The sequence below is a fragment of the Melopsittacus undulatus genome, chromosome 13 (genome assembly GCF_012275295.1).
Source record: "Melopsittacus undulatus isolate bMelUnd1 chromosome 13, bMelUnd1.mat.Z, whole genome shotgun sequence".
Classification (NCBI taxonomy): domain Eukaryota; kingdom Metazoa; phylum Chordata; class Aves; order Psittaciformes; family Psittaculidae; genus Melopsittacus; species Melopsittacus undulatus.
Genome location: NC_047539.1, coordinates 2,715,591 through 2,739,978, shown reverse-complemented (window position 1 = coordinate 2,739,978; position 24,388 = coordinate 2,715,591). Strand labels below are relative to the sequence as shown.

General features: G+C 49.1%; 2 protein-coding genes across 3 annotated transcripts in view; one reads left to right on the top strand and one right to left on the bottom strand.

Annotated features, from left to right (window-relative positions):
• Positions 1–22,226, bottom strand: part of SUPT6H (SPT6 homolog, histone chaperone and transcription elongation factor) — a 27,476-nt gene extending 5,250 nt beyond the window's left edge. Inside the window, exons 1-31 of one of the 2 annotated variants that reach the window (XM_034068687.1) lie at positions 22,157–22,226; positions 16,804–16,945; positions 16,184–16,342; positions 15,940–16,010; positions 15,154–15,349; positions 14,399–14,483; positions 13,735–14,008; positions 12,545–12,646; positions 11,960–12,076; positions 11,353–11,442; positions 10,764–10,906; positions 10,351–10,502; positions 9,818–9,916; positions 9,573–9,702; positions 9,337–9,487; positions 8,773–8,927; positions 8,007–8,202; positions 7,390–7,529; positions 7,194–7,311; positions 6,627–6,703; positions 6,332–6,467; positions 5,781–5,918; positions 5,287–5,454; positions 4,723–4,850; positions 3,772–3,979; positions 3,172–3,319; positions 2,795–2,937; positions 1,927–2,067; positions 642–837; positions 269–507; positions 40–153 (exon numbers count right to left, since the gene is read on the bottom strand). In XM_034068687.1, coding sequence (XP_033924578.1) covers positions 40–153; positions 269–507; positions 642–837; positions 1,927–2,067; positions 2,795–2,937; positions 3,172–3,319; positions 3,772–3,979; positions 4,723–4,850; positions 5,287–5,454; positions 5,781–5,918; positions 6,332–6,467; positions 6,627–6,703; positions 7,194–7,311; positions 7,390–7,529; positions 8,007–8,202; positions 8,773–8,927; positions 9,337–9,487; positions 9,573–9,702; positions 9,818–9,916; positions 10,351–10,502; positions 10,764–10,906; positions 11,353–11,442; positions 11,960–12,076; positions 12,545–12,646; positions 13,735–14,008; positions 14,399–14,483; positions 15,154–15,349; positions 15,940–16,010; positions 16,184–16,342; positions 16,804–16,912 — 4,323 coding nt within the window. In that variant the 5' untranslated portion in view covers positions 16,913–16,945; positions 22,157–22,226. Of the gene's footprint in view, positions 1–39; positions 154–268; positions 508–641; positions 838–1,926; positions 2,068–2,794; positions 2,938–3,171; positions 3,320–3,771; positions 3,980–4,722; positions 4,851–5,286; positions 5,455–5,780; positions 5,919–6,331; positions 6,468–6,626; positions 6,704–7,193; positions 7,312–7,389; positions 7,530–8,006; positions 8,203–8,772; positions 8,928–9,336; positions 9,488–9,572; positions 9,703–9,817; positions 9,917–10,350; positions 10,503–10,763; positions 10,907–11,352; positions 11,443–11,959; positions 12,077–12,544; positions 12,647–13,734; positions 14,009–14,398; positions 14,484–15,153; positions 15,350–15,939; positions 16,011–16,183; positions 16,343–16,803; positions 16,946–22,156 lie in introns of those variants that run through there. The other variant, XM_031053633.2, reaches the window with a different exon arrangement.
• Positions 17,837–24,388, top strand: SDF2 (stromal cell derived factor 2). The gene is given in 5 exon segments (XM_005154421.3): positions 17,837–17,878; positions 22,027–22,278; positions 22,281–22,470; positions 22,549–22,745; positions 23,368–24,388. Coding segments are annotated over 5 exon segments (969 nt in total). The 3' UTR covers positions 23,656–24,388.

Here is a 24,388-nt window from a genome sequence, read left to right as displayed (position 1 = left end):
ATCTCCTACAGAAGGCCCTACATCCCAGGACAGGCTTACCTTCTTGTCTCCGCCATTGCAGTCCTGATAGTACTTGTGATTCAACAAGTCTCTGGCAAAAGAAGCCATTGGCTGCACATAGCGAGCAACAATTTCATCCAGGTCTTCAAACTCCTTTGAGGAAACACATTTAAAGAGATATATAGGGTGCACGATGAGGAACTCTTATTCTAGTATACAGCTCTCAGACATATATTCTGCACAGCAAGATGCTCTGCAGGGCTCTTACCTCTGTGTTAATCCAAAGCATGGAGCCCAGGCTGAAGGCATTCTCCTTGCCCTCTTCTCGGACATCCACATGCTGGTAAATCCCATCATTCACCTTCCAGGTGACAGTCAGGTGGTTCTCCCCTTTGCTACTTGGTCGAATAATCACATCCCCTTGGTCCATGGTCTCCATCATCTTCTCAGCTTGCTTGAAGCTAATGTTGTGGAATGATGGGTGAGCAATTACTCTCTTGATGTATGCTAGGGAACAAAACAGAATGCTTTGGTTTCCAAGAGGAACTGCTTCATTACAGCTGCAGGCCTAACTGCGGTTATTCTCCTGAAGCACCCTGAGAAGGTCAGCATTAAGAGGGAGAATAAAATTAGAGGCTCACTTGTTCGCTGTTGCTTTCTTTTCATGTCTTCCTCTTGTTTGTGATCTGCTGCCTCAGAGTCAAAGTCGTAGTAGGTGTCTTTAGGCAGCTTCCACTCATTGTTCTTATCCATCAGGTCTGAGGTCCTGCAGGTCAGGTCTGCACTGAACTTTTCTATGTCAATCTTCATAATCCTGCAGTGAACGGTCATTCCCACCTACAGGAGAGGGGCAGGCAAAGCTCATCAGCAGGTCTGGTTGATGCACCAGCCTCCCTGTGCTACACAGCAATCTGTGTGGGGTCATGCTGCCAATAGGAGGTACAAACTACTTCACCTACTTCAGACTGATACAACCTTTAAAAGTGAGCCCTCAATTCAAAATGAAAATCAACTGATCCCCATGATGACTAGAATCGAAAGACATTAAAGGAAAAATGGGCAGTTCTCCAGCAAGTTACTACCTATGCTCCAGACCACACAGGAAACTGCACGTCTGAAGGCTGAGGACAATAAGGTTTGCGGCTTTACGTATCTTTAACAATGGGAACTGCAAAACTGGACTTCAGTATGTACAAGAAAGCAGTTAAGTCTGTTCTGAAACAGAGTGGGAAACATCCAAAGGACTACTGTAATAAAATGGGAAAGAAAATACCATCACAAACAGTGCAATGTCTTAGTCCAGTTAACCATGCTGAAGTTAATGGCTCTTGAAAGAAATGCTGAGACCTTTGAGCTTTCAGGATTATCCATCACCTCCATGGGACCTCAAAAGACAGCAAAGATTTTAAACCTCTATTTAATTTTGTGATAAAAATACGTGATTCTGTGTCTTTCAGAACCCCAATCCCTGTCTTGAGCAAGACCTGTAATTCTGGACCAGTAACTTCGACCTCCACAAGTGAATTGAGACAGAAGAAAAAGCTGTGAGAGAAGGAAAGTGACCCCTGCATACCTAGCAGCAGCTTTGTGAACCCTTTAGAAAGCCAAAACAAAGGGCAGCTCTGCATTAGAATGCCTTCTGGTCTCCTAAACCCAGACTTGAGCCAGATGATCATAAATCCTTCTGCAGTGCAACATGTTAACTGATTAACATGGCTCCCACTAACTGCCAAGAGAGATTTCCACTGTGGGACAAAGACATTAACCAGAGCCTGAACTTGCTGCTGATTCAAAGTCCTTCAATGCAAATAAGGGTTGGAAAAGTTATTTAGGGAATGGTTTTGTTAACCAAACCCTGAATCTTTGGTACTGGCTCCAGGCTCTTCCAGATCTTGCCGGATATGTGGAAATCCACTGCTTTCATACCTTTACTCTTTCTTCTGGCCGCTTGACCACCTTATCACTAAGAAACTTTGTTGGGATGAAGCCAGCAACACCATTATCCAGACGTGTCTTCACTCCAATGGCCTGACCTGGGCAGGAACCGCTGTCAAAGTGGTTCCAAACCTTGAGAAAGGCAAAAGTAAAAGTCATTCAGCATGGAAACAAAATTGCCCCAGCAGTGAACACTCAAAAACAAGTCTAAAGCTGTGTCAGCAAACTGGTGCAGCCAGCAAAGACATATGAAAGGGCAGGGGAAAGAGAACTTCAGTGTTTTCTACCCTATTTTGGTTCTAACTCAGCTTATGGGTCTTTGCAACCAGGAAGGTCAGAACATTTTCAGACCCTGAACACAAGCTTGCACCTAGGTCTGGTTTCTAATGAATGCTATAGAGTTTTAAAGCCATGGATTACCAAGGCTGGAATTCAGCAGTGTTTAGAAGAGACCTAAAGTACAGCTGCATTAAGCAGCAGGAGTTCAGATAAGTTCTTAAAGTTGAAAAGGTGGCAAAACAACCTTCTGTTCTCAGTGTCACAGGCAGTTTCTTTGCGTACAACACAATCCTAGACCACGAACAAACCTGCTTTATGTATCTGCAAAGAACTGTCCAGCTTAGCCCCAGGTCCATTTTCCTCTCAGCCTAATTCACTAAAATCCATAATGTAGCCATAAAGGAGCTGTCAAATCTATACTGAAGCAATTAGTCTAAAGTGGAACAGATAGTTTCAGCCAAAGGCCACATTCGGACTGGGCACTGCAGATACTCTGTCTCCCAAGAACCCTACAAAATGCTCAAGCCTGCTGATTGCAGGCTCTCAACAAAGGCAGCCCCATAAGGAGCAGCAGCCCCACCTCGCTGAGCTCAGGGAAGTTATCCTGCTGACAGAAAGGACACTGCCAAAGGCCAGTCTCATCGTTCCGTATCGCCTGGTCGTAGCTCTCTCCTTGAGGCCGCCTGTGGGCTATGCCAGTCACGTTGCAGATGATCATTTTACCTGTGGTGTGATGGGAGAGGAGAAAGGAAGAATGAACAACTGCAAGTCAACTGCAGGGAAGGAGAGCCCTCAGTCTAAAGTAGCTGCACATGTAGGTGTTAGAAGACCACCCAGAAAAGCTACTTCAGACACATGCAACCCCAGCACCATCCTGACATCACACTCACTAAGATCCCTCTGCCCCACCTTTACACATCTCGAGTCAACTTATGATGACAGAAACCAGGGATGTACCTATATAAAAAGTCTCTGGAGTTTCTTTGGTCAGCATATTGAAGACTTCTTCTGTGTTTGGAGAACGATATGGGGTTCTCAGGTCCTTGTACCTGCAGCTTAGTTCAGCTCGAATGTCATATAAAGTGATATGCTTGTCACCATAGCCCTGTGTGGTATTCAAAGGTTATAAAGCCATGAGGAGCAGAAAGGAGGCGAGTATGGAATTCAGTGTAAGTTATTAAAGAACTCAAGGAACTCATCAAACACCAAATTCAAAACCAGAGGAACGCAAAGAAGAACCCACCATCAAACTCTGTTACAGGATGTTGAGGTTGAAAGTACCAATACATTCAGAAAATAGCTAGGTAATTTCAGGGAGAACAGCTTAAATGGTCTCCTTACTGTCTGTGGCCTCCTTCTTCCCTCTACTCCATGTGTAAGCATTTACTAGTTGCCACTGTCAGACACTGAATACTCATACTGCCCGTTTATACATTTTACAACAGCTAAATGCTCAGCTCCTCCAAAGGATAAGGGTCACCAGCTATAAAACATAAGGAACTGAGCTGGATAGCAGAGCTTCCCTCTGGTTCTCAGCACCAGAAACCCCCAGTGCACCTGTCTTTCCAGTTCTTCAGCAAAGGCATCGAGATCCAAGTCCTTCAGACGCTCGGGGTTTTCCAGGATCTCCTCTAGAGCTCCTGCAGGATTAGCATCCTCTGCTGACTCATCGTATTCCAAGGCATCCACTGCCATTTTTCTTGCCCATTCATAGGTTTCAGGATGGACCCTGGACCCATCTAGGACTTCGATGTAGGAATCAGTGCTGAAATAAAACAAGATTCAGAGAAGGGCTCTGCAGGGTTCCAGAGTCACCTCCTTCAGCTCAACAATAAAGCACACTGTTGAGCACTATGACTGGCTGCATGTCTGCTCTGCCACCGCTGTCCTCTGTGGAGCAAACTACAAAGGACACAAGGAATTCTTCCTTGCTAATCAACAGGAACCAATGCAAGACAAATTCCAGTCTGCAGCTCCTGTGCTGCAAAGACACAGCCAGGCATTTTGGATGCGAGAGATTTAGAAATTAGGTTACTGATGCTCTCCAAACACCTTTCTCTTGCTCAGTTACCAGTAACCTAATGCTCTACAAACTTCCCAATATTGCTACTAGTTTAAGAGGAAGCTGAATTGTGGAGTTATCCCTCAAGTCTGAAACTTTCCTAAAGTAAAACACTGTTGGTAGGACCAGCAAAAGCTAAGCCAAAGTGCACATGGGTTATTGACGGACATTCCTGCATTAGGGAATAACTGGTTTTAGTTTAGTTCCTCTTGACCACAAAGGGTCTTTCAAACCTATATAATTAATGCTGTGCAGCTCACATTGCTGTATGAGTTTAGCTGCCCTCAGGGATCAGATTAATAACCAACAATACCTGAACTTGGCCAGGAATCAGAGAGGCCACTGAGAAATTCCTGGGATATGGGTGCCAGGGTTCACGACTGCTTCAGCCTTTGTTCATGATAACTCCACACCCTGTATGACACTGGATACACCTCAATACCCACCTATCACCCAGTGATGCTGTGTCAATCTTGATGAAGCCAGCACAGTTGATAAACACCTTGGGTCCCATGTGGCACATGGTAACCAGCTGGGTCCTGTTCTCCAGACGTGTGTTGTTTTGTTTTAAGATCTGGAAAGACAGGGAATAGTAGAAACCTTGATATTCAAACACAAGGATCCTCCGGGAAAAGCAGTGGTCTCACACTGGGCACTGCAGTGTTCAAACCATCCAATATAAGCTTCAACAACTCAACAACCCTGGCTGCATGTATGAAGGAAGATGATTCCACGTGGAATAGCTCTGACTTTAGGGAAAAGCACTGGCTTTTTGCCTTGTGTTTTCTACCATGTGAATGCATCTTGCTACTGTTAACAGTGCATCTATCCCTGTGGTTTCAGGAGCTACGTAGGACTGATGGACCTGCTTGGGTCTATCAGGGACACAAAACACATGTCAATGGAGCTGTCAACTGCATCTGGCACACAGGACCCTCACTCATCTAAAAGCACTGCTATCAGGCCACATGATGCACTGTTCCTGTAGGCAGGGACAGAAGCCTCCTTACCTTTAGCAGATGGGTGCCTTTGCGTGGTCCCAGGCCACACACATACTGCAGCAAAGCCTGGCTGTGAGGGTGAGCAATGGCTCGATTGACATCCACTCCCACCTCGTTCACACGGTTTATGAATTCGCAGTAGAGGGCATTCAGCAGCTCCTCCTTCACCACATGCTCCTGACAGAAAGGAGAGGTGTTAGCCTCACAGGGAGATGCTTGCAACACTTTGCCATAAGCAAGCTGTGCCAAACATAACATGCTGGCTCTTGGGAGTTGTGCTGCACCTCAGTTACCCCTGAAACAGCCTAAAGGCAGGAGGCAGATGAGTTAAAAGAGGTAAAAAAAAAGGTGCTCTGTAGCCTGCATATTGCATAAACAGGCAGAACATGCACGAGTTCAATTTGGAATACTTTTTTTTGACAACAAACTGTCCCAGGACTCCCAGACAACCTTCTCTTGCAGAGAAAGATCTTCCTTGCCCAAGGATCTTATGAAGAAGTTACCTGCAGAGGGTGGAGCTTTAGGCAGAGAATATCCTCATCAGAGCTGCAGACCTGGGCAAACTCTATGAGAGGGTCCTGGATGCGGCGAGCAAGGGAGACAGCCTGACGCAGCAGAGGAGGATAATCCCTGAACTCATTCTGAAAGAGAATCAGGGAGAACCCTGATGGTGTTATCACACTTCATAGCACAAGCAGCAAAGACACATCAGATGGGGACTGGAACAAGGGAAGCATTTGGTGCTCAGCACAAAGAGAGCTGAGGTCAGAGGCTTCCAAGAGCTCTGCTGCAAGTAGGAATGAAACAACCCCACTCACTCAGCTGAGCAAGACTCAAATTTCAGACTACATCAATATCTACCCTGTACATCTGCTGGGGTTCATCTCTCCAGGGAAGCCTAAGTAAGATGCTGTGCCTTGATCGAAAGATCAGTACGTCACTAAATGAATCACACGAGGCAGAGGATGATGCAAGGTAGGGCCAGCACAACAGAGGATGAGACAGCACAAATGAACAACAGACTAAGGAATAGCTGAAATAACAGAAGGTTCACCTCAGACTTCTTGCTGTTCATGTACAGGATGGCCAGTTCATTGTCCACTAGCTCCACTCCAATAGAGGACAGCTGCTGTCCTTGATCCAGCTCATGAACAATTCTCTTTACATCCTCCATCAGCATCTGAGCATCCCTAGTGAGAGACAGTCAAGGAACTTGAGGGGAGAGTGCAAAGCTGGGTCCTGGGATTGCTTTGGGAAATAACCCCATGGACAGAAACAAGTGAAAGGTGGACAGGCATGAGGGAAGGACTGCAAGGAGACTGGGAAGTGGAAGGAACACAGAGACTGACCTGTTCTCGCCTGCAATTGTCACCACATGAGGCTTCTTGTTCAGAAGGAACTTTTTCAAGGTTTCAATATCCTGGGCCTGGAAAGGGAAGTGAGACACATCAGAGCTACTCCTGGGTACTGAACCAGTCCTGGCTTCCTATTTCACAGAGTAAATCCTCCCCTAGTGCCACCTTGATCTGCCACCATGCCATGAACATGGCTAAATGCCTTCTCCACAGGCCAGCCCTGCAGCTCCTCACCAATGTAAGGTCAGACAGGAAGGCTCTGCAGAGGAAAGACTGATAGCGTCATGCTCTGATGTTACAGAAAATCAGTGAAAGTAGCAATGGAAGTTAAAAGCCTGCCCAAGTGCCACTCCCCATAAGAGATGAGCTAGAATATAACTGGAAACAACTCTTCTGCCAGGAAAATTACAGGGTGGGGAAAAGGCAGTATGTTTGCATGCAAGAGTGGCAAGGCCTGAGCTGTCTTCAGACTGACTGTTCCTCTCCAGCCCACAGTGGATTACATGGTACCAAAACCAACATGCAGACATTCACCCCAACAATAGCTGCACCAAGGCTCACCTTCTTTTCCCTCTCTTCCTCACGCCAGGCATTCCTTCTCTTAGTGAAATGTGGGAGTCGGAGGAAGTCTGTAACCTCACCCTCTCCATTAACAAGGGCACAAAACACAGGGTGGTCCCTGCAAAACAGAGATCACTGAGACACAGTGGACTGCGAAAGCTGTACATGGATCCAGAGGCAATTCCTGTCCTCCTACCTGGCTGAGGAAAAGGCAATGCCTAGCACCCGAATCCCCTTCCCTTGGTTTTCATCCATGAAATCATCATCTTCCTCCACTTGCTGATCAGGACGATATGAAGCTACTTTTAACCAGTTGTACAGTTTCCGGCTGCAAGCCTGGTAGAACAGGAAAGCAGACTGAGGAGTGAGAAAATCCAGGTGCTTCAGCAGAGCCCTTTTCCAGAGGGGACATCACAGAATCATAGAATGGTTTGGGTTGGAAAGGACCTTAAGATCAGCCAGTTCCAACCCCCTGCCATGGGCAGGAACACCTCACATTAGGCCATGCTGCCCATGGTTCTGTCCAACCTGGTCTTGTACATAGCCAGGAATGGGGCAGTCATGGACTGCTCAAGGCAGCAAGACTGTATTCTGCCAGGACTGGAACCAGCTCTGCAGTACTATGGAGCCCATCTCCCCTCCCTATTGAGATGCCTGTTTTAATTCTCCCATCTGGGGAAAGAACCAGATGCAGACCCCTGCCTGCCTCCTCCTCCTCCTTCCCAAGAAAGGGCCTGTGTATGGCTTGTCAGCAGCAATCTCCAGCATGCTGCAGGACTGTTAGCATCTGTAACCCCAGCTCTCTCATCTCACCTTGAGGACATAATCCTTGGCCTCTACCAGCAACTTGTTCTTCAGCTCTTTAGCCATCTGCACGTAGAGGAACTGGTTGAGGGACCGCTCGATGGCCATCGTACGCTGCCGATTCCACTCCTGCACCTGATGGCTGAATTCATCCCGGTAATAGAACTGCTTGATTTCCTCAAAGTATGTCTGGTCACTACCATAGCTGCAAGAAATAAGAGGAGGAGATATAAAAGGGCTTCAAATGCCTGCACTGACACCATCCCTGGCAGATTCCTGCACAGGGATGCAACAGCAGCAGCTTGGCTTCAGGAAGCTGCCTGGAAATTAGAAAGGAGAGCTAATCCTTCCCTCAAACACTCCTTTAGTTGCAAGAGCTATCCTGTGAGACAGATCACAGCCAAAAGCCATGCTGGTGGCCTGATCAGCGTAACACAGGGCAGCCCACAGCCACATTGCAGTGTGGCTCCTCAGATGTGCAGGGAAAGAACCAAGGAGCACAGAGTGAGTGTAGCTGGGGAAACAAAAAGCATCATCTCAGAAAAATCCTAAAGGCTGCAGGGTTCAAATGAATATGGGAGATGTTTTTTCTCTTCATCTTAATGAAAACTTACGCAGACAAGACCCTAAGAGGCTGGCTTACTTTAAGGCGCAAGAAAGTACCAGGCCATGTCTTCCACGGGCAGTTTGAGTTATAGAAGAGCTCTAACAGCACAGCATCACTGGATGAACGAGCTCTGCCAAGGCATGAATGGCACAGCCAGTGAGGACTCACCCCTCCACTCCTTTCATGTCAATGCTGATATCTATAGTGAGCAGTGCCTCATCCTCTGCCAGGCTCATTTTCAGGAACTGGTCATCTCGCAGCTCCTTCACAGGCTTGTTCTTCAAGTATTTAAAGGAATAGGCATAGTGGGCTTCATCAATATCCTGGGAGAGGAGAGACAAGTCAGCATGCATGCAAGGCATTCATGAAGAAAGACCCTTCTGTATACCCAGCAGACAATTGTTTTTATTCAATACCCTGTCGCCCCTATGCCTGCCAGTCTGCATTTCCTTCCCCAGCAGGACACAGTGGAATTCCTTCCCAGCCCCAGAGAAACAGAGACTGTTCCAATAATTGAAGGCAACATCTTAACAGCGAGAATCAGGTCTGATGAAATGCTGAGACTAAAAATGGCAGCACACTGCTGAGCTGGCCTCTGCAACAGCCCAGCTCACACACTGCTCTGAGATTGAGTTGCCACTGACATGGGAGAAGGTTTCAGATGCATAAAGAGCACTGTATGTTTAGATCCTTCCCTGCACTGACCCTTACATTGGAGCTCCCCCTCCTTACCTTTTTCCCCTTTTTGGTTGGTGAAATGTTGATTTTGGCTCTTTCTTGGAAAGTCTGTCTCAGGACCTGCCGGACCAAAGGCTCCCTGGCTATCTGCAAAGCCACCATGTACCGGGCTCCTTCCAGCACAGCTTCAGGGCTTGGGAACTGACTAAAGGCAAAAAGGCAACATGAAGGCTTAGGACTTGAGAATGCTTCCAGATCCCCTCCCTTCTGTCACATCCCCCCCCACTGACCTACACACATAATCCTTGGCCAGCTCCAGGGGCTCTGCAGGGAACTGCTCTGTCTCGTGACGCTGGTAACTGTCTCGGAGGTTCTCTCCAAACTGCTCAGGAGTCAAACCAAACTTCTTAGCCAAGCCATCTGGTAATAGGAAAACAACAAAACCAATAAGGACAAGCAGCTTATACTGAGCTAACCATCAGTTCTCCTACAGGTAAGCCAATGCAAGCTCAGCATGACAGAGCACAGCTCTTACCCAGCCCAGCTGTTTGACAGATGGTGTACATATCCCGCCGGGAAGCCTGCTTCAGCTCAGGCCCTTTCTGCTCATCATCTTCTGCATCCTCCCCATCACCTATAGGAAGGATATGCTTAGCAAGGCCTCTTTACAGAAGCATCCAGACAGCTGCAGTGTGTCAGAAGTACAGCACAGGGATTAAACACAACCTACATTGTGCATTAGATACCCTAAATTCCACAAGCCCATCTCAAAGGTCATAGTCTTAAAATTATTCAGGGTTAGAAAAAACACCCTGAAAACACTACCTTATTTTCAGTTTCATTCTTTTGCAGTTTTAATAGCAGTATCTCTGGGCTGCACATTAAAACACACATCAAGGTGGCTGATCAGAGATGCCTGAAAAAGCTGGAACTAACTTGAGGTAGAACTGAGCAGTAGAGCTGCTCTGTGCAAACACACGGGCTTTTCAACAAACTTCCTTATCATTCTTTCAAACCAGGATTTTCAACCAGCCCACAATTAGGAAACTATCAAATCTGGGGACAAACCTTCCTCCTCTTCACCATCCTCTCGGATACGCTTTTGCTTCTTTCGAGCAGCCTTGGCAGCATTCTGCATCTTGGGGATGTCTCGCCCATAGTACAGCAGGAAGTGATTATACACGTCCTTCAGCTCGTCCATGGACTGCACATCCTTCAGCCTACAGCATGTAAAGCCAGCATGTTACACCCTGCTTGCAGCTGAGCCATGGTCAGAGCACTCAAGGAACCTGCTCCGCTACAGGTCACAGGCAGAAGGAGCACTTGGGCTCATCTTCCAAGAGACTTAAATATTTCTCAGTACTGGCTTTGTGGGGAGGCTAAAGTCAATGCACTGCAGTGTCCAGACAGCCTGTGCTGTTTGGGCAGGTCAACACACACTTCGAGTTGTTTTGGAATGAATACAAGTCATGGAACCATACCTCTCCATGTCAGTAGTATCCAGGGCCCTTATTCCATCAGCCAAGGGCTTGTCTGGGTCAGCAGAGATTTGTTCATACTGATAGGCCTGCATCTTCTCAAACAGCCGTGTCAGGTTCTGCTTGCGGATCTTCAGCTGGGTCCACTAAGATGAGAACAAAAGACTTCCAGTGAAATGCACCATGACAGTGCATCATGTCAGTCTCCTCCCTTCCCAGATAGGGGCTCTCAGGATCACAGGATATTTGCCATACAAAAACAATCATCAAATCATTATCCACAGCCAAGCCCAGATGTGACATGTGGCATCTCAAAGATGGATTGTAGTAATAGAAGAAAATAAATCAAGGTTTGGATCTTCCTGATAGAAGGTCACTACACAAAAGGAACTTGGTGAAGGGAAGGACTGTTTTGAATCCTCTTTTATCAGATAACCCTTTACCACCATGTGACAGCAAACATGCATGTAACATGGGTAAAAAAAGCACACAAAGTCTCCACAGCCAAAACAAAATCTGCTGAAAGTGTCAGGCTAGGTGGGAAGACATGCTAAATATCGATGGGATAACAAGCAGTGAGAACACTCCTTACCTTTTCATCCCACTGCCAGACCCTCCACAGGTCATTGATGTGCAGCTCTGGCTCCACATACTCCTTTCTATAGAAGGCGATGAATGGGACCTGGGTCAGAAATGAGACTCATCACCACCATGCAGGAGACCAGGCTGCTCCTGGCAGCCAGAAGTCCAGAGAATGCTCCTGTTCCACGTGGAAGAACAAGGTAATGGAGCAGCAGTGTAGGAAATATAACAAGCTATGCCCCAGCTCTTAGGACTGATCCACCAAAGAACACACCACACAAATGAAAGAGCTTCTGCAGCAGCAGGCTGCTCAGAGAATAGGTTGAATGGACTAAGCAAGACTGAAGAGAGTTTGAAATTCCTCCATCTTAGTTAACATCATTTGTTCAGGATCAGGGAAATATGATGACAGCAGCCCAATCAAACAGGCCTTAAAAACCTGTGTTGTCACAGCTCATGCAAGATGAGCTGCACCAATTTTGCCACAGGAGAGGCAACCAGGTATCTCAGTCCCTTCTAGTTTGCTGCCCTAAATGCTTCCAGCAGGCTTTCTGCTAATCCTGTCAGGGTAAGCAGACAGCAACTCAGACCTTGTCATGGCAATGGAGCAAAATTACCTCAAAGTGTTGATTTCTCATGAAATTCAGGGCTTCTTTAATCTTCTGGATGGTGCTGGGACCCTTGCGGCTGAAGCTGCTACTGGCCTGTCCACGATCGAGGTAGTCAGAACTTTCCTAAAAGGAAGAAACGTGTTGTTTGCATTCCTAAGCTGACCTCCTTAAAAGACCAGCCTGGGCCAAGGGTGGAAAACAGCAGTCTTAGGAATGCAGGCTTAGGTACATGCTCTGATTTTAGACCACAGAAAAGCATCCTAGCCCTGACTGGCTTAAAGGAAGCGAAGCAGCATCTGGGCAAAGTGACTGATGATTAAAAGCAGATCATGGTTAATACTGGTTTAGTTCTAAGTACACAGTGGCTCAGAGATCTTTCAATCATTTTTAGTTATTCTTGCAACTTCCCTGTGTGCCTTTTTGTCCTGTTTTGCGGATGTGAGAATGAAGATACGTGTATGTTAAATGACCTGCTGAAAACCAGGAAGAAACATATATGGGGCACCACATTCAGCAGTCTCCTGGAACAATGTCTCCAGAGTGGAAATCTGGAAGTCAAGCAGGACAGAAGTCCCAGGCATAGTCCTTTACCTGCAAGGAGATGGTGGGTGTTGCAAATGCATTCCTATAAATCCAATCAGCTTCTTCCTCCAGCTCATCATCCTCAGCGTTCTTCACCGGGATGGATCGTAACTGTGGGGAGACAACAGGATGAGCAGAGGTACCTGCAACACCAGGGCTTGTGCTACCATCTTTCCAAAAGGCCTGGAAATTACTATTTTGAGCTGCAGATTGCCTATAGGTACTCAGTACCTCCCATACCCACTGGATTTTGCTAAGGACAGCACTTCAATATCTGCATTTTCTGAGCACACAAGAAACCTGCATCAGCTTTACACCAGAAATGCAGCTACAATTCTCACAAAGGCTTGTGGAAAGGCCTGCAATGGTGTTAAATCTTTTGTGAGGATCAAGCTAGGTTATCCCCTTCTTCCTATCAGACCCAAACCCTCTGCAGTTACATCCTCTATTTCAGTCTGTTTGTTCTATCATCACTCTTCTTGCTGCAGACACAGAATAACAGAACATAAAGCAGCTCCAAACCCTCTCTGGGCTTTTAGTCTCAGACACTTCTCTTTCAGGAGCCTGCCCTAATTATCACCAACATCCATGAGGATGACAGAATGTCTGAGCAGGCCACATACGGACAGAAGACATTCCAAAGAGCACTCCCTTGTGCTGTGCACACTGGCATGGGAAAAGTGGTCCTTCTGAAGAGTTGGTAGCTTCAGCTGTCCCTTTTACAAGGGAGGGTAACAAGTCTCTGCACAGAATTACATTAACATAAAGGGAGATGGATTGTTCAGTGAAAATCTGAATACAGGGTAAAATTAAAACAAAAATATGAGACATCAGAATGATTCCCAGCAGCACAAACAGGACTCCGCATTGAGAGCTGTGTAAGTCCCAGTCACTTGGATTAAATTGAGTTACAATTGGTACAGAACAGGTATGTGTTGGCTGGCAAATGGGTGGTCTAGAAACCCCAGCAAACCTTCTCTGGCACTGTACCTCTTGTTATCCAGAGGTACAACTCAAGGGACTCCTAACAGCATCCAGCATAAAGGACACCTCAGCAGAGCACAAGTGCAACACTGGCACCCAGTGGCCAAAGAGAACCTAGGACCAGTGCTAAAACAGGGCTTACACAGCTAACACAATTCACAATGTCACCAATACATCTCAAAGCTGAAATACCTTCTGGCTCCCTCTTCCCTCACCTGGAACCTCTCAGGCATGTCTGTCATGCGGATCTCGTTGTCCTGGTCCGTTAGATGACTGCTCTCCAGCTCACTGGGCTCATACATCTCAAAGATGCTTCGTCGGCTGACGCGCTTCTTGGTGGTCTTCTTGGGTCGTACACGGGTCTCCCCTTCAGCTTCTTCGTCCTCATACTCATATTCCTCCTCCAACTCCTCATCGTACTCATTGTACTTCTCAAACTCATCATAGTCAAAGTCCACACCAAAGATTTCCTGGGCTTCCTGCAAAGCACTGGAAGGCAAAAAGCTACCATTTAGCCCCACAGTGAAGTTACAGAACATCCCCCTAGCCACACAGAAGAAGCCACAGCACCTAAATCTAAGTTTTAGTTTCCCTCCAGGCTAAAAAATCATAGATTTTTTAGATAAGTACACAATTATTTGATCTTTACGTGCAAACACCTCTCTTAGGGGACTGGTTTTGGTATCCCTGTAAAAAATCCAGGGAAGGAGTCAGACATTTAAGGAATCACAGACTAAAGGCTCCATGTTTAAATTTACTAGGTTCCTTTAGGCAAAGAGACCAGAAGTACCCAGCCACAAGCTGAATCACTCTGCAGTTGCAAGACTCAAGCTGAGCACCATTTTTGAGGCTCCAGGCCAATTTCCAATCAATACTTACGCATCTGTGTATCCAGGGAGCTTCTTTCGCCATTTTGGCTTCTTCAGAGGTTGTCCATCATCATCCACAATGAAGTCATCAATGTCTGGACACGGAGAAACAATTTACTAGTCAGGACCCCACATATTCAACTGGTACCTCTCACGAAGCTCAGCTCAGCCAATGCAACTATGAGTCTCCACTACAGGCCTAGGATGCCACTGTCTGTCAGTCTGCCCACCTACCCACAGCATCTCCTACACCAACCTCAAACATTCCAGGAGCCTGACCCACAATAACAAGATAGAATGAACTTCCAGACACAGGCAAAGCCATCTGGCAGGTATGTGCAGCTCAGTGCATTGAACTACAGTCAGAAAAGGCCTTGCTGCTTCGGGCAGCAGACAGAAAGAATTCTTGACATTCTTTCAGTATGGTATTAGCAGTGGCAACAGGCTGATGCTCCAGTAAAGCAGGCATGTGCCATGTGCTGTACTACTAGGTACTAAGCAGTGAGCCTTGACTTCCTTCCTTTGAACTGTTTCCATGTTGGAAACATTCAACACCTCAGCATATGTCATGTGCTTCTGGACAAACTGGTTTAGACAAACTCATTCTGCCACTCAGAAACACTTCCTTCTAAAGACTGTACTAATCAGACTAAAATGAGCTTTACCACAATTGGGCTACAGCCTTTAGTTACTTGTAGCTCAGAGAAAGCCTTAATTTGGTTCCTGGGCTTTACACTTTGGATGTAACTGGCCATCCACGCTCACCAGATTCATCTTCCTCTTCTTCCTCTTCCTCTTCTGGTGGAGCAACAGGAGCTTCAACAGCTTCCCCTCCGTCCTCGCCTTCGCCATCCTGAAAGATTTCTTCAGCAATGGCTTCCTTCTCGTGTTCTTCCTTCCCATAGTCTTCCTCCTCATCATCCTCATCATCGGACATTTTCCGCACACGCCTGAACTTTTGCTGCAAGCAAAACAATTCATTAGGGCCCACAATTCCTAGCATGGACACTGGGCTCAGTGTGGCCTCCCCAGGCCATGGCTGCACTTCTCTGGGAGGGAGCAGGATGGAGCCCAGCAAAGGCATGCAAGGGAGAAGGGCCATCCCCTGGCAGCTGCAGGTACTCATGGGGCTCAGTGTACACACAATGTAACTGCCTGCTGAGGACTGTGCCACTTGCATGCTGTCACCACCAGTGTTAGCCTGGCTTGGTGTGCCTCTAGTGAGCATTGTGGAAGGAGCTTTACAGCCCATAATAGCCTGTGGTGACTTAGAGGTTAGCACCATGCAGGACAATGTTACTGGAAAACAGGCTCCTAAGACTGCCATGCAGAGATGGGAAGGGAGGAGCACGGCAGATTTTAGGAACCAGAAGTGTTTTGCAAACTCTAGGAAGCCAGGTCCCAGCTGCCTGGGCAGGGAAAGATACCGTTTCCATCAAGCACTCATCCCCAAAAGGGTAGGAGCAGACAGAAGGTACCTCTTGCTCACTCCAGGTTCCTTCACGCTAAGACCCACCACCCCATTAACAGCAGCATGGGAACACAACTCACTCTTTTGACTTTAACACCCAAATTCTCTTCAATGAGATCAAAATCATCATCCTCCAGGCGATCATCAAAAGCTAAGAGAAGAAAGTAGAGAAGAGTTACACTCTACTAAGCTGGGAATGGACCAACAGTAAGATGGGTACAGCTCACCCAGCCCATGCAGACACCCAGGGCAGAGGGAGAGTTCTGCTCTCTGGCAGGACAGGGAGAGCGTTACACTGTGAGCTGTTATGAACATAAAACTTACTGCGCTTTCTCTTTTTGTGGCCAACATCATCTTCAGAATCTCCAGAGTCACTGGCTTCTTCCTCCTCTTCTTCTTCCTCATCGTCATCATCATTAATGAATCCTTTCAGGTTCCCTTGCTCATCTTGATCATCAAGATTTTCCTCCTCCTCCTCCTCATCTGGGGGGAAGAGCAGCAAGTGTTAAACATGTACTCATTGGTTATCTGCCAAGACTCCTTCACACTATCCACACAGAGAGTTTACAGTGAACACTTCTACTGACGCAGAACCCAGCAACTGCTCTTGTCACAACCCCACTTCTTGACTCGTGATCTCATGCTCTTGCTGCAGATGGAACAGGTGGAGTGGTTACACTGGACAACCCTCTGCTTCTACTGTTTACTACTAAACTGTGTGCCTGCAAGTGCCACGGGGGTGAAGCAGTGTATTTTCTGTTGCCAAATATAAAACCACCTAAGCACTTGAAGAAAAGGAGGCACTTAAAGAGCTCAGATGATCAACTACAGATGGCCAGGCTATTATAGCACAGTTACGGCTCCATCTGCAGCCACAGGATGTAAAACAGAGCAGTGAGGCACCCAGACAACTCAGCAAACTCAGAACTGACAGGCAGACTCACCATCCTCATCCTCCTCCACAAACTTCTTGGTTACTCTGGGCACAACCTCCCCATCCTGGTTGTACTCTTCCTCTGACTCCTCTGCTTCACTTTCTACGAAGTCAGACATGGTTGCAGGCTCTCACACACGGCTCCAGTGCAACTGTGGGAAGAGGAAACATCCATCCCATCATCTGAGCAAGCAAAACACAAGCACTTCCCCCTACAGGGCTTTGGAGAGAAGTCAGCTAAGGCAAGAGGGCTTGAAATTACCTATCAAGGCCTTGAATTACCCAGGGTCCACCTTGCCTGGACATCCCTGTCACCAGAGATTAGGCAAGCAAAGCCAGTGGCCAGATGCTGCCAGCTCCTGTCAACCCATGTCTCAGCAAGCAGGACAGGACCTGTCACAGCAGCATTCATCACACAGCTGAGCTCTGGGCTGAGGCTGAACCAGCACATGCAGCCAAAGCCCTTCATCCCATCCATACCCTCCCACACAGCCAGGAAAGCTGCCACTGACACTGCACGGTGTTGGGCACACTGTCCAGCCAATGAGGATGTTAATGTGAGTAATCCTCACACAGTTAACAAAGCCAGGGTGATGCTGAGAAGGGCCTTGACTGAGCTGGAGGATGTTAGCAGGGCTCTGGAGCCCCATGGGGAGAGCAAAAGGCCTGGGAGCAAACAAGGGGCTAGGAGCTGCCGCTTGCCCAGCTCCACTGGCCCACACAGCCAGAGCCAGGGGTCTCTTCCAGAGCTAAATAAATGAGACCACAGATACAGGGTGTTTCGTATACCCAGAAGCTTCTGTTTGATGTTTCTGGAAGCAGTATAGATCCAGCTTGGCACAAAGGAAAGCATGGGTCCACGAAGACACAGCTCAGCTTCTGTCTCTCTGAGCTTCTGCTTCTTGTGGTTACCAAACTTGCTGTCGTTCCCAAACTTTCCAAAGGAATTTCTGGGTTCCTTTTTACATACATCAAAACAAGACCAGCTCACACTGTCAGCTATGAGAAAAAAACCCAAATTAATCCCTCAAACGGGTGTGAAGATGAAGACTCCTGCCCAGGAAGAACCACCAGGCTTCGGGAAGGTACAAAAGGCAGCTCAGAGGAAGTGTCAGATCTAAAGCCAAAACCTTCACATGAAATTACATCTGATGTAATTTAACACACACCAAAAAGAGAAAGGAAAAAAGAAGGGAACTCCATAGGCCAGGGAACAATACTTAAACAAACATGCTTCCAAATGTTCCTTAATCATTTCCCACTGCAAACAAACAGCTGAAGGAAATTGGTCCCGTATGGAACAACTTGACCAAGGCTTTGCCATGACACTTCTTGTGTGCAGGACTTCTTGTTCCACCCTGAGATCCACACATCTGGTGCACAAACACAACTTAGGGAAAACCAGGGACTTACTCCTCACTTAAAGAAAAGCAACAAAAAGGTGCAAGGCTGATCTTGGATAATCTTTTAAGTCTTAAAGTACCAGTAGCTCCAAAGGAGCCATATCTCATTGAGGAAAACCCCCAACAAAGACAAGGGAAAGGCCTCTGCCAAGTTTCAGACACCAGCAGACAGCAGCTTGTACTCCTTGGCTGGGGATTACGTGGTTGTGGCCAATATCTATCTGCCATGCTCCAGACAGGCAGAAACTGCAGCAGGCCAACAGTACTGCTCTGCACCCAAACAGGGTGCGTGCATACGTACAGGGTGATGCCCATCCTCAAGAGGACACTGCAGAATTCACACAGATGTATTCCCTCTCAGGAATAACTGTTCAGAGGGCAGTACAGATGCTAGTTAAACCCTGCAGCAAACACCGCTGATGAATAGTGTAGCTATATACAGCAGAGCAACAGGAATTGTTATGTTCACCAGCCTGTGTATTAATATCATGTCAACCTCACATTTTATCACCAATTCTTGTACAGGTATCCATCAGGGCGTATTAACATACGTAACAGGCTAAGTGGCTTTTCCTAGAGCATTTCCGAGTTTAATAATCTCATCTTTCTTTTGTCCATGCTCAACACGCAAATCCAGGATGAAAGAACCCCCCTCATCACAGCACCACATGCAATTTTACTATTCTCTGCCACTTCACTCACAATTCCAACTTTTTTTGTCATCACTTGTTCTACCACTTCCTGGCAATTTCAGTTCATGTCAAATCAAATTTGTCTGGACACAGGGAATGACAAGGACTTGGAAACACATCTCATTTAATGACACAGCTGAGCAGGTTTCACACAAGCCAACCACCCACAAAACCGAGTGCTTTTGGCTCCAGTGAGATCCAGCTCAGGACAGCAGGGATGTCACTTAGCACAGCAAATGGAAGGGTAGCTATTACCAAGGAGATGTTGAATCAGATACGGATTAAAGGTGCCTCTCCCACCCTGGGTGCCAGAGAGGCCTTCATTTGAAATAAAACAGGACAGGAAGGTGGCAGAGACTGCAGCCAGAGCAGGTGGAGACACAGAGCTCAGATCAGCACTGCTGCCTGGTCTGGGTCACACAGAGAGAACCCCACTCCAGCAGCATTGCTTGTGTGTCACACAGGAGGGTTTAAAGATTCCATCTGGATAAGCATTGGGCCAGCTCAGCTGTATCATGCTATGGGCCTTTCCTCAGAGCAGCACAGCAGCATCCCTGCCAAAACCACAGGGAGACCATGCCTAATCCTGCACACTCACCTGTACACAAGCAGACAGGCTCTTACAGGGGATGTATACGTACAGCTTCACCCAAAGATACATTACTGCCACTAGACACTGACCAAGATGGACCAAAGACAACAGCAATGCTGTGACAGCACCAGAGCAGCCAGTGAGGGAAGGAGAGGTGCCCCCACATCAAATACAGCCTCTCCCACTCAACATCAACACCAGACCAGCTCAGGGCTGAGCAGCTGCACAACCTCTGCTTTCACCCATGGGTATCTGCATTTTGCCCAGCTCAAAGGCCCAGTGGCAACTGTCCAGAATCCACAGGCTCCTTTGAACTGGGATGACCGTGAGCAGAGAAGCTCTCTTTGCTGTCAGTATCAAGACTGCAGACATCAGGTCAGCAGGACCAGGGCAGACATCAGCCACAGGCACTGTGGGCTGCCTCCCTGGTTAGGCAAGGCAGTGCCTTCAGAACAAGGGTTGCTTTGTAATGAAACTGGAAACCAGACTTTCAGACACCTGTAGAGCCATGGCCATGCATCCCGATAGCTGCTGGCTGCTCAGGACTGCAAACCATGGCAGTGCTGGAGGCAGGAGCCCTTAATTAAACACAACTTAATTCATTAGGTTTAGAAACTGAGATACACTGCAAGTACCTGCAGAACAGCAGAGTGTTATGGAAAATCCTCCTGCCCCATGCCAGTTAGGGTGGCCCTCTTGCAAGGCAGGGACATAGTCATGAGCAGGATGGCATCAGGAACAGCAGCTACAACCAAGGAGCATCCTCACAGCAAGATACATTGATTATTCTTCAGTAATCAACCTCAGGATATCATTGTTGATGCCCAAAACAGAAAAACCGAGTGCTAATGGCTGCTGAAGAGAAGCAAGTTCTTGGCTTCTCCCCATTCTTTGTGTGAGAAACAACATCAAGGCCCTGACGCACACTAACACTGGTTTTGTGGGGGGTATTTTTGGGTGGCAGAGGGTTTGGGAAGGGATTGTTTTAACCTCTGCCATGTCACAATTCAACTCACAGTCCACGTAGGTCCATTGCCAAATTGAACAGTTTTGCTTGGTTCTTAGTTCTTCTTAGTTCTTAGTCTACCTTTAAAAAGTTCAGCTGGAGAGGAAAAGCTCTTTGAAAATAAGAGGCTGGAAACTTGATTCAGTTCAACCACTGGCCTAAGGAAGTCAAATCTATTTATTTGCTCTGTTAAATGCTCATGAAATTGATTTTAGCATGGCCTAAGTACAACCACCGCAGTAAAAGACTACAACAACAGGGAGTGTAGGAGTGAAATGATGACTTGGAGACCAAGATGCTGCAACAGGGAAAGCCCAAGCACTGCAGCTCTGGAACTTCCCACACCTACTTTGTTTTTAATGCTCCCCATTGGGCCCGCTGCCCTGATGCTATTGGGTGGCAGCACATCCTCTGCCACAGTTTAATAACATGTTGTGTGAAAAAGCACTTCCTCTTGTTTATTTTAGCCCTGCTGCATCAGAATTTCCTGTAAGAAACTGAAAACTCATCTTTCCTCCTCACTTTCTCTGACCTACATGGACTTCACACACCTGATTTGTACCCCACATCAGCAAGTTCTCCCCTAAGGTAAGGAAGGGAAAGCTTCCCCTGCCCCAAAGCTGCTCATCCATGCTGCTCCTGCCCCTTTTCCACTGCTCCTCTTTTGAGATGGGCAAACCAGAACCACCAGCAAGAGCCAGGGCACAAACTGCCAATGCTTTATACAGCAACATAATGCCTTCTGCTCTGTTTCTGCTCCTTTAAAGCAATTCCAACATCTCCTCATTAGGCTACAGTGGGGTGATGGATGCTTTAAAAGAAAGTGCTGAGAACCACCAGCTCTTTCCTGCGTAGTAAAAGCTGATGTAGAGTCAGTCTCTGCAGTGCTTGTTACCTTCCTTACACATGTAGTACCTCATTTACCACACCTCAGCCACTCCACATTACCTGTTCTCTGCAGGTAATCACAGCCTAAATAATTTAGGATTAAGTTTTCCTTCTCCACAGCACCACATTCAGGAAAATAAAGCCAGGAGATGTAGATGGAACCCCACAATAACCTCACCCCATTGTGGCACCACTTCTTCATTCCTACCATTTTTTGCCACCTTTTAGCCGGTGGTTAAGCCCCAAAAGGGCCTTCCCAGGCTGCAGCCCCATGGATTTTCATGGAAGACCCTATCACAAGCTTGCTAAACCACACGGAATGTTCTGGGAATCACACCTGGGGAGCGGGGCGGTGGGAACACGTGTAACAGAGCTCAGGCCTTGTTCCCCCCTCCAGGGCTCAGAACCACGCTCCCCATGCCCACCCCTCACCCCTCCCAGCGCTCCCCTCCCTGCCACCGCTGCCCCACAGCCCCCGGGGCCGCTGCGGGGCCGCTCCGGCGGACGGGAGCTACGGTCCCGGTCAGCAGCTCCTCCCCCGGGCCGCCCACCCCCGCTCACCTCCCCAGAGCCCCATCTCCACCACGGCCACCCCTAAAGCCGCCGGGCCCACCCGCGGCCGGGGGCACAGGGCCCGCATTAGGCCCCATAGGCCTGCACCGGAGCCGCCCCAGGCCCGGCGCAGCCCCACGGTTCCCCTGGCAACGACTCCCCACGGGCCCTCCGCCGCCGCCAGCCCTCCCCTGCCCGGCGGGGGCCGGTGCCTCCCGGTGCGGCCTTACCCGAGCGCCGAAGGGAAAATGGAGGCCTCGGCGGCGGCGGCGGCGAGCGAGGAGAGGCGGAGCAGGCGAGCGGCGACCTCCGGGCGGGCGGAGCGGAGCCACTTCCTCTTCCGGTGGCGGCGGGATGAGGGGCACCGCGGCGGGGAGGCCGCGGGTGCTCGCCCAGGTGCTGGCGCTGGCGCTGGGCGTTGCTGTGCGCACCGGGACCGGAACCGGAACCGGAACCGGGGTCGTCACCTGCGGCTCCGTGGTGAAGCTGCTCAACGTGCGGCACAACGTCCGCCTGCACTCGCATGATGTGCGCTACGGATCCGGTAACCGGACATCGCTCCCTTTTCCCCCCCTCGTTCCCCCCCTTCCGAGCCGGCCCTGACCGCGGTTCTCGGCCTCAGGCAGCGGGCAGCAGTCGGTGACCGGGGTGTCGGCGGCGGACGATGGGAACAGCTACTGGCGGGTGCGGGCCCGCACGGCCGGGGTCTGCGAGCGCGGAGCGCCGGTGCGGTGCGGGCAGAGCATCCGGCTCACGCACCTGGGCACCGGCCGCAACCTCCACAGCCACCGCTTCGCATCCCCGCTGTCCGGGAACCAGGTACCGGGGCACCGGCCACACCGGCGTGCACCGGGTCCTACCGGAGCAGATCCTTCCCCGCGTCCCTACCGGGTCCTCTCTGTCCCCCCCACATCCGTCTTGCTCTCCAGTACAGGCTGAGTTCTCCATGTCCCTGCCAGGTCCCCCTTGTCCTACCAGCCCCATCTCATTCCCCAGTCCCCATCAGGTTCTCCATGTCCCTGCCAGGTCCTATCTGTCCTACTTGTCCCTACCAGCTCCATTTTGCTTCCCAGTCCAAACCAGGTTCCCCATGACCCTGCCAGCACTTCCTTGTTCCCTGGTCCTGACTACGTTCCCTTTATCCCTACCAGTCCCACCTTGTTCCCCATTCCCGGCTGCATCCCCCTTGCCCCCAACATCCCCACCAGTGCTCCCTTATTCCCTGGTCCCAGTTGGATCCTTCCCAGTTCCACCTTGCTCTCAGGTCCTTGAGGTGGGCTCTGTTTCCTCCCCAGCACCCCCAGTCCCAACCAGACTCACCACATCCCAACAAGGTCCCTCCTTTCCCCTCAGCCTCCTCCTTACTCCATGGGTGACCTCAGCACCCCCAGGTCCCCCCTTGCCTCATCCCACCCCCAAAATAAGCTCTTTTGGACCACAGGAGGTGAGCGCGTTCGGGGAGGACGGTGAGGGTGATTACCTGGACGACTGGACAGTGGTGTGCACTGGGACCTACTGGTCACGGGACAGCGAGGTTCGCTTCCAGCACACCTCCACCGACGTCTTCCTCTCGGTGACGGGGGAGCAGTATGGGCGCCCCATCCACGGGCAGAAGGAGGTGCACGGCATGGCTGCCTCCAGCCAGAATAACTACTGGAAGGTGATGGAGGGCATCTTCATGCAGCCCAGTGAGGTCTTCAAGGCGGAGCAGTACCACGCTGAGTTGTGATGGATGCAGACGGCCTCTGGGTGCTGCCCTGAGGTGGTTGGGGCCGCTCAGACAAGGGGATGGCCCCTGTTCTCATTGGGGTTTGATGTGTGCCAGGACACAGGGCCCCAATTTTAACACGAAGCACATCCCAGACACAAAGATCCCAGTGTCCTGAATTCGATGTGAAGCAGATCCTGGTGTCCCAAATCTGACACAAAGCAGGTCCAACATCCAGATCTGACCCAAGGCAGAGCCCAAGATCCAACATGGAGCAGATCCTCACATCCTAAATTCAGCTGAAAGCAGGTCCTGTGTCTAGTCCTGACCAAAACTGAGTCCAGCATCCAAGACCCAGCACAAACAGGTCTCCGTGTCCCAAATCCAGCCTAAAGCAGATCCCAGCATCCAGACCTGACCTCGAGCAGAGCCCAACATCCAACATGAAGCAGATCCCCATGCCCCAAATCCAACACAAACCAGATCCCAGCATCCAGACCTGACCCAAAGCTGAGCCCAGCATCCAAGACCCAGCAAAAGCCAGGTCTGCGCATCACAAATCCAGCACAAACCAGCTCCCGATGTCCCAAACGCAGTAAGAAGCAGCTACCAACATCCAGACCCAGCCCAGAGCAGGATCAGACTCCCCAGGCCCCCCTCATAGAGAACCCCTATCAAGCACTACCCTGTACCCCATTCCCCCCTCTGTACCCCGAACCCCGTTACCCTACGGCCATAAAACACCCGAATCCCC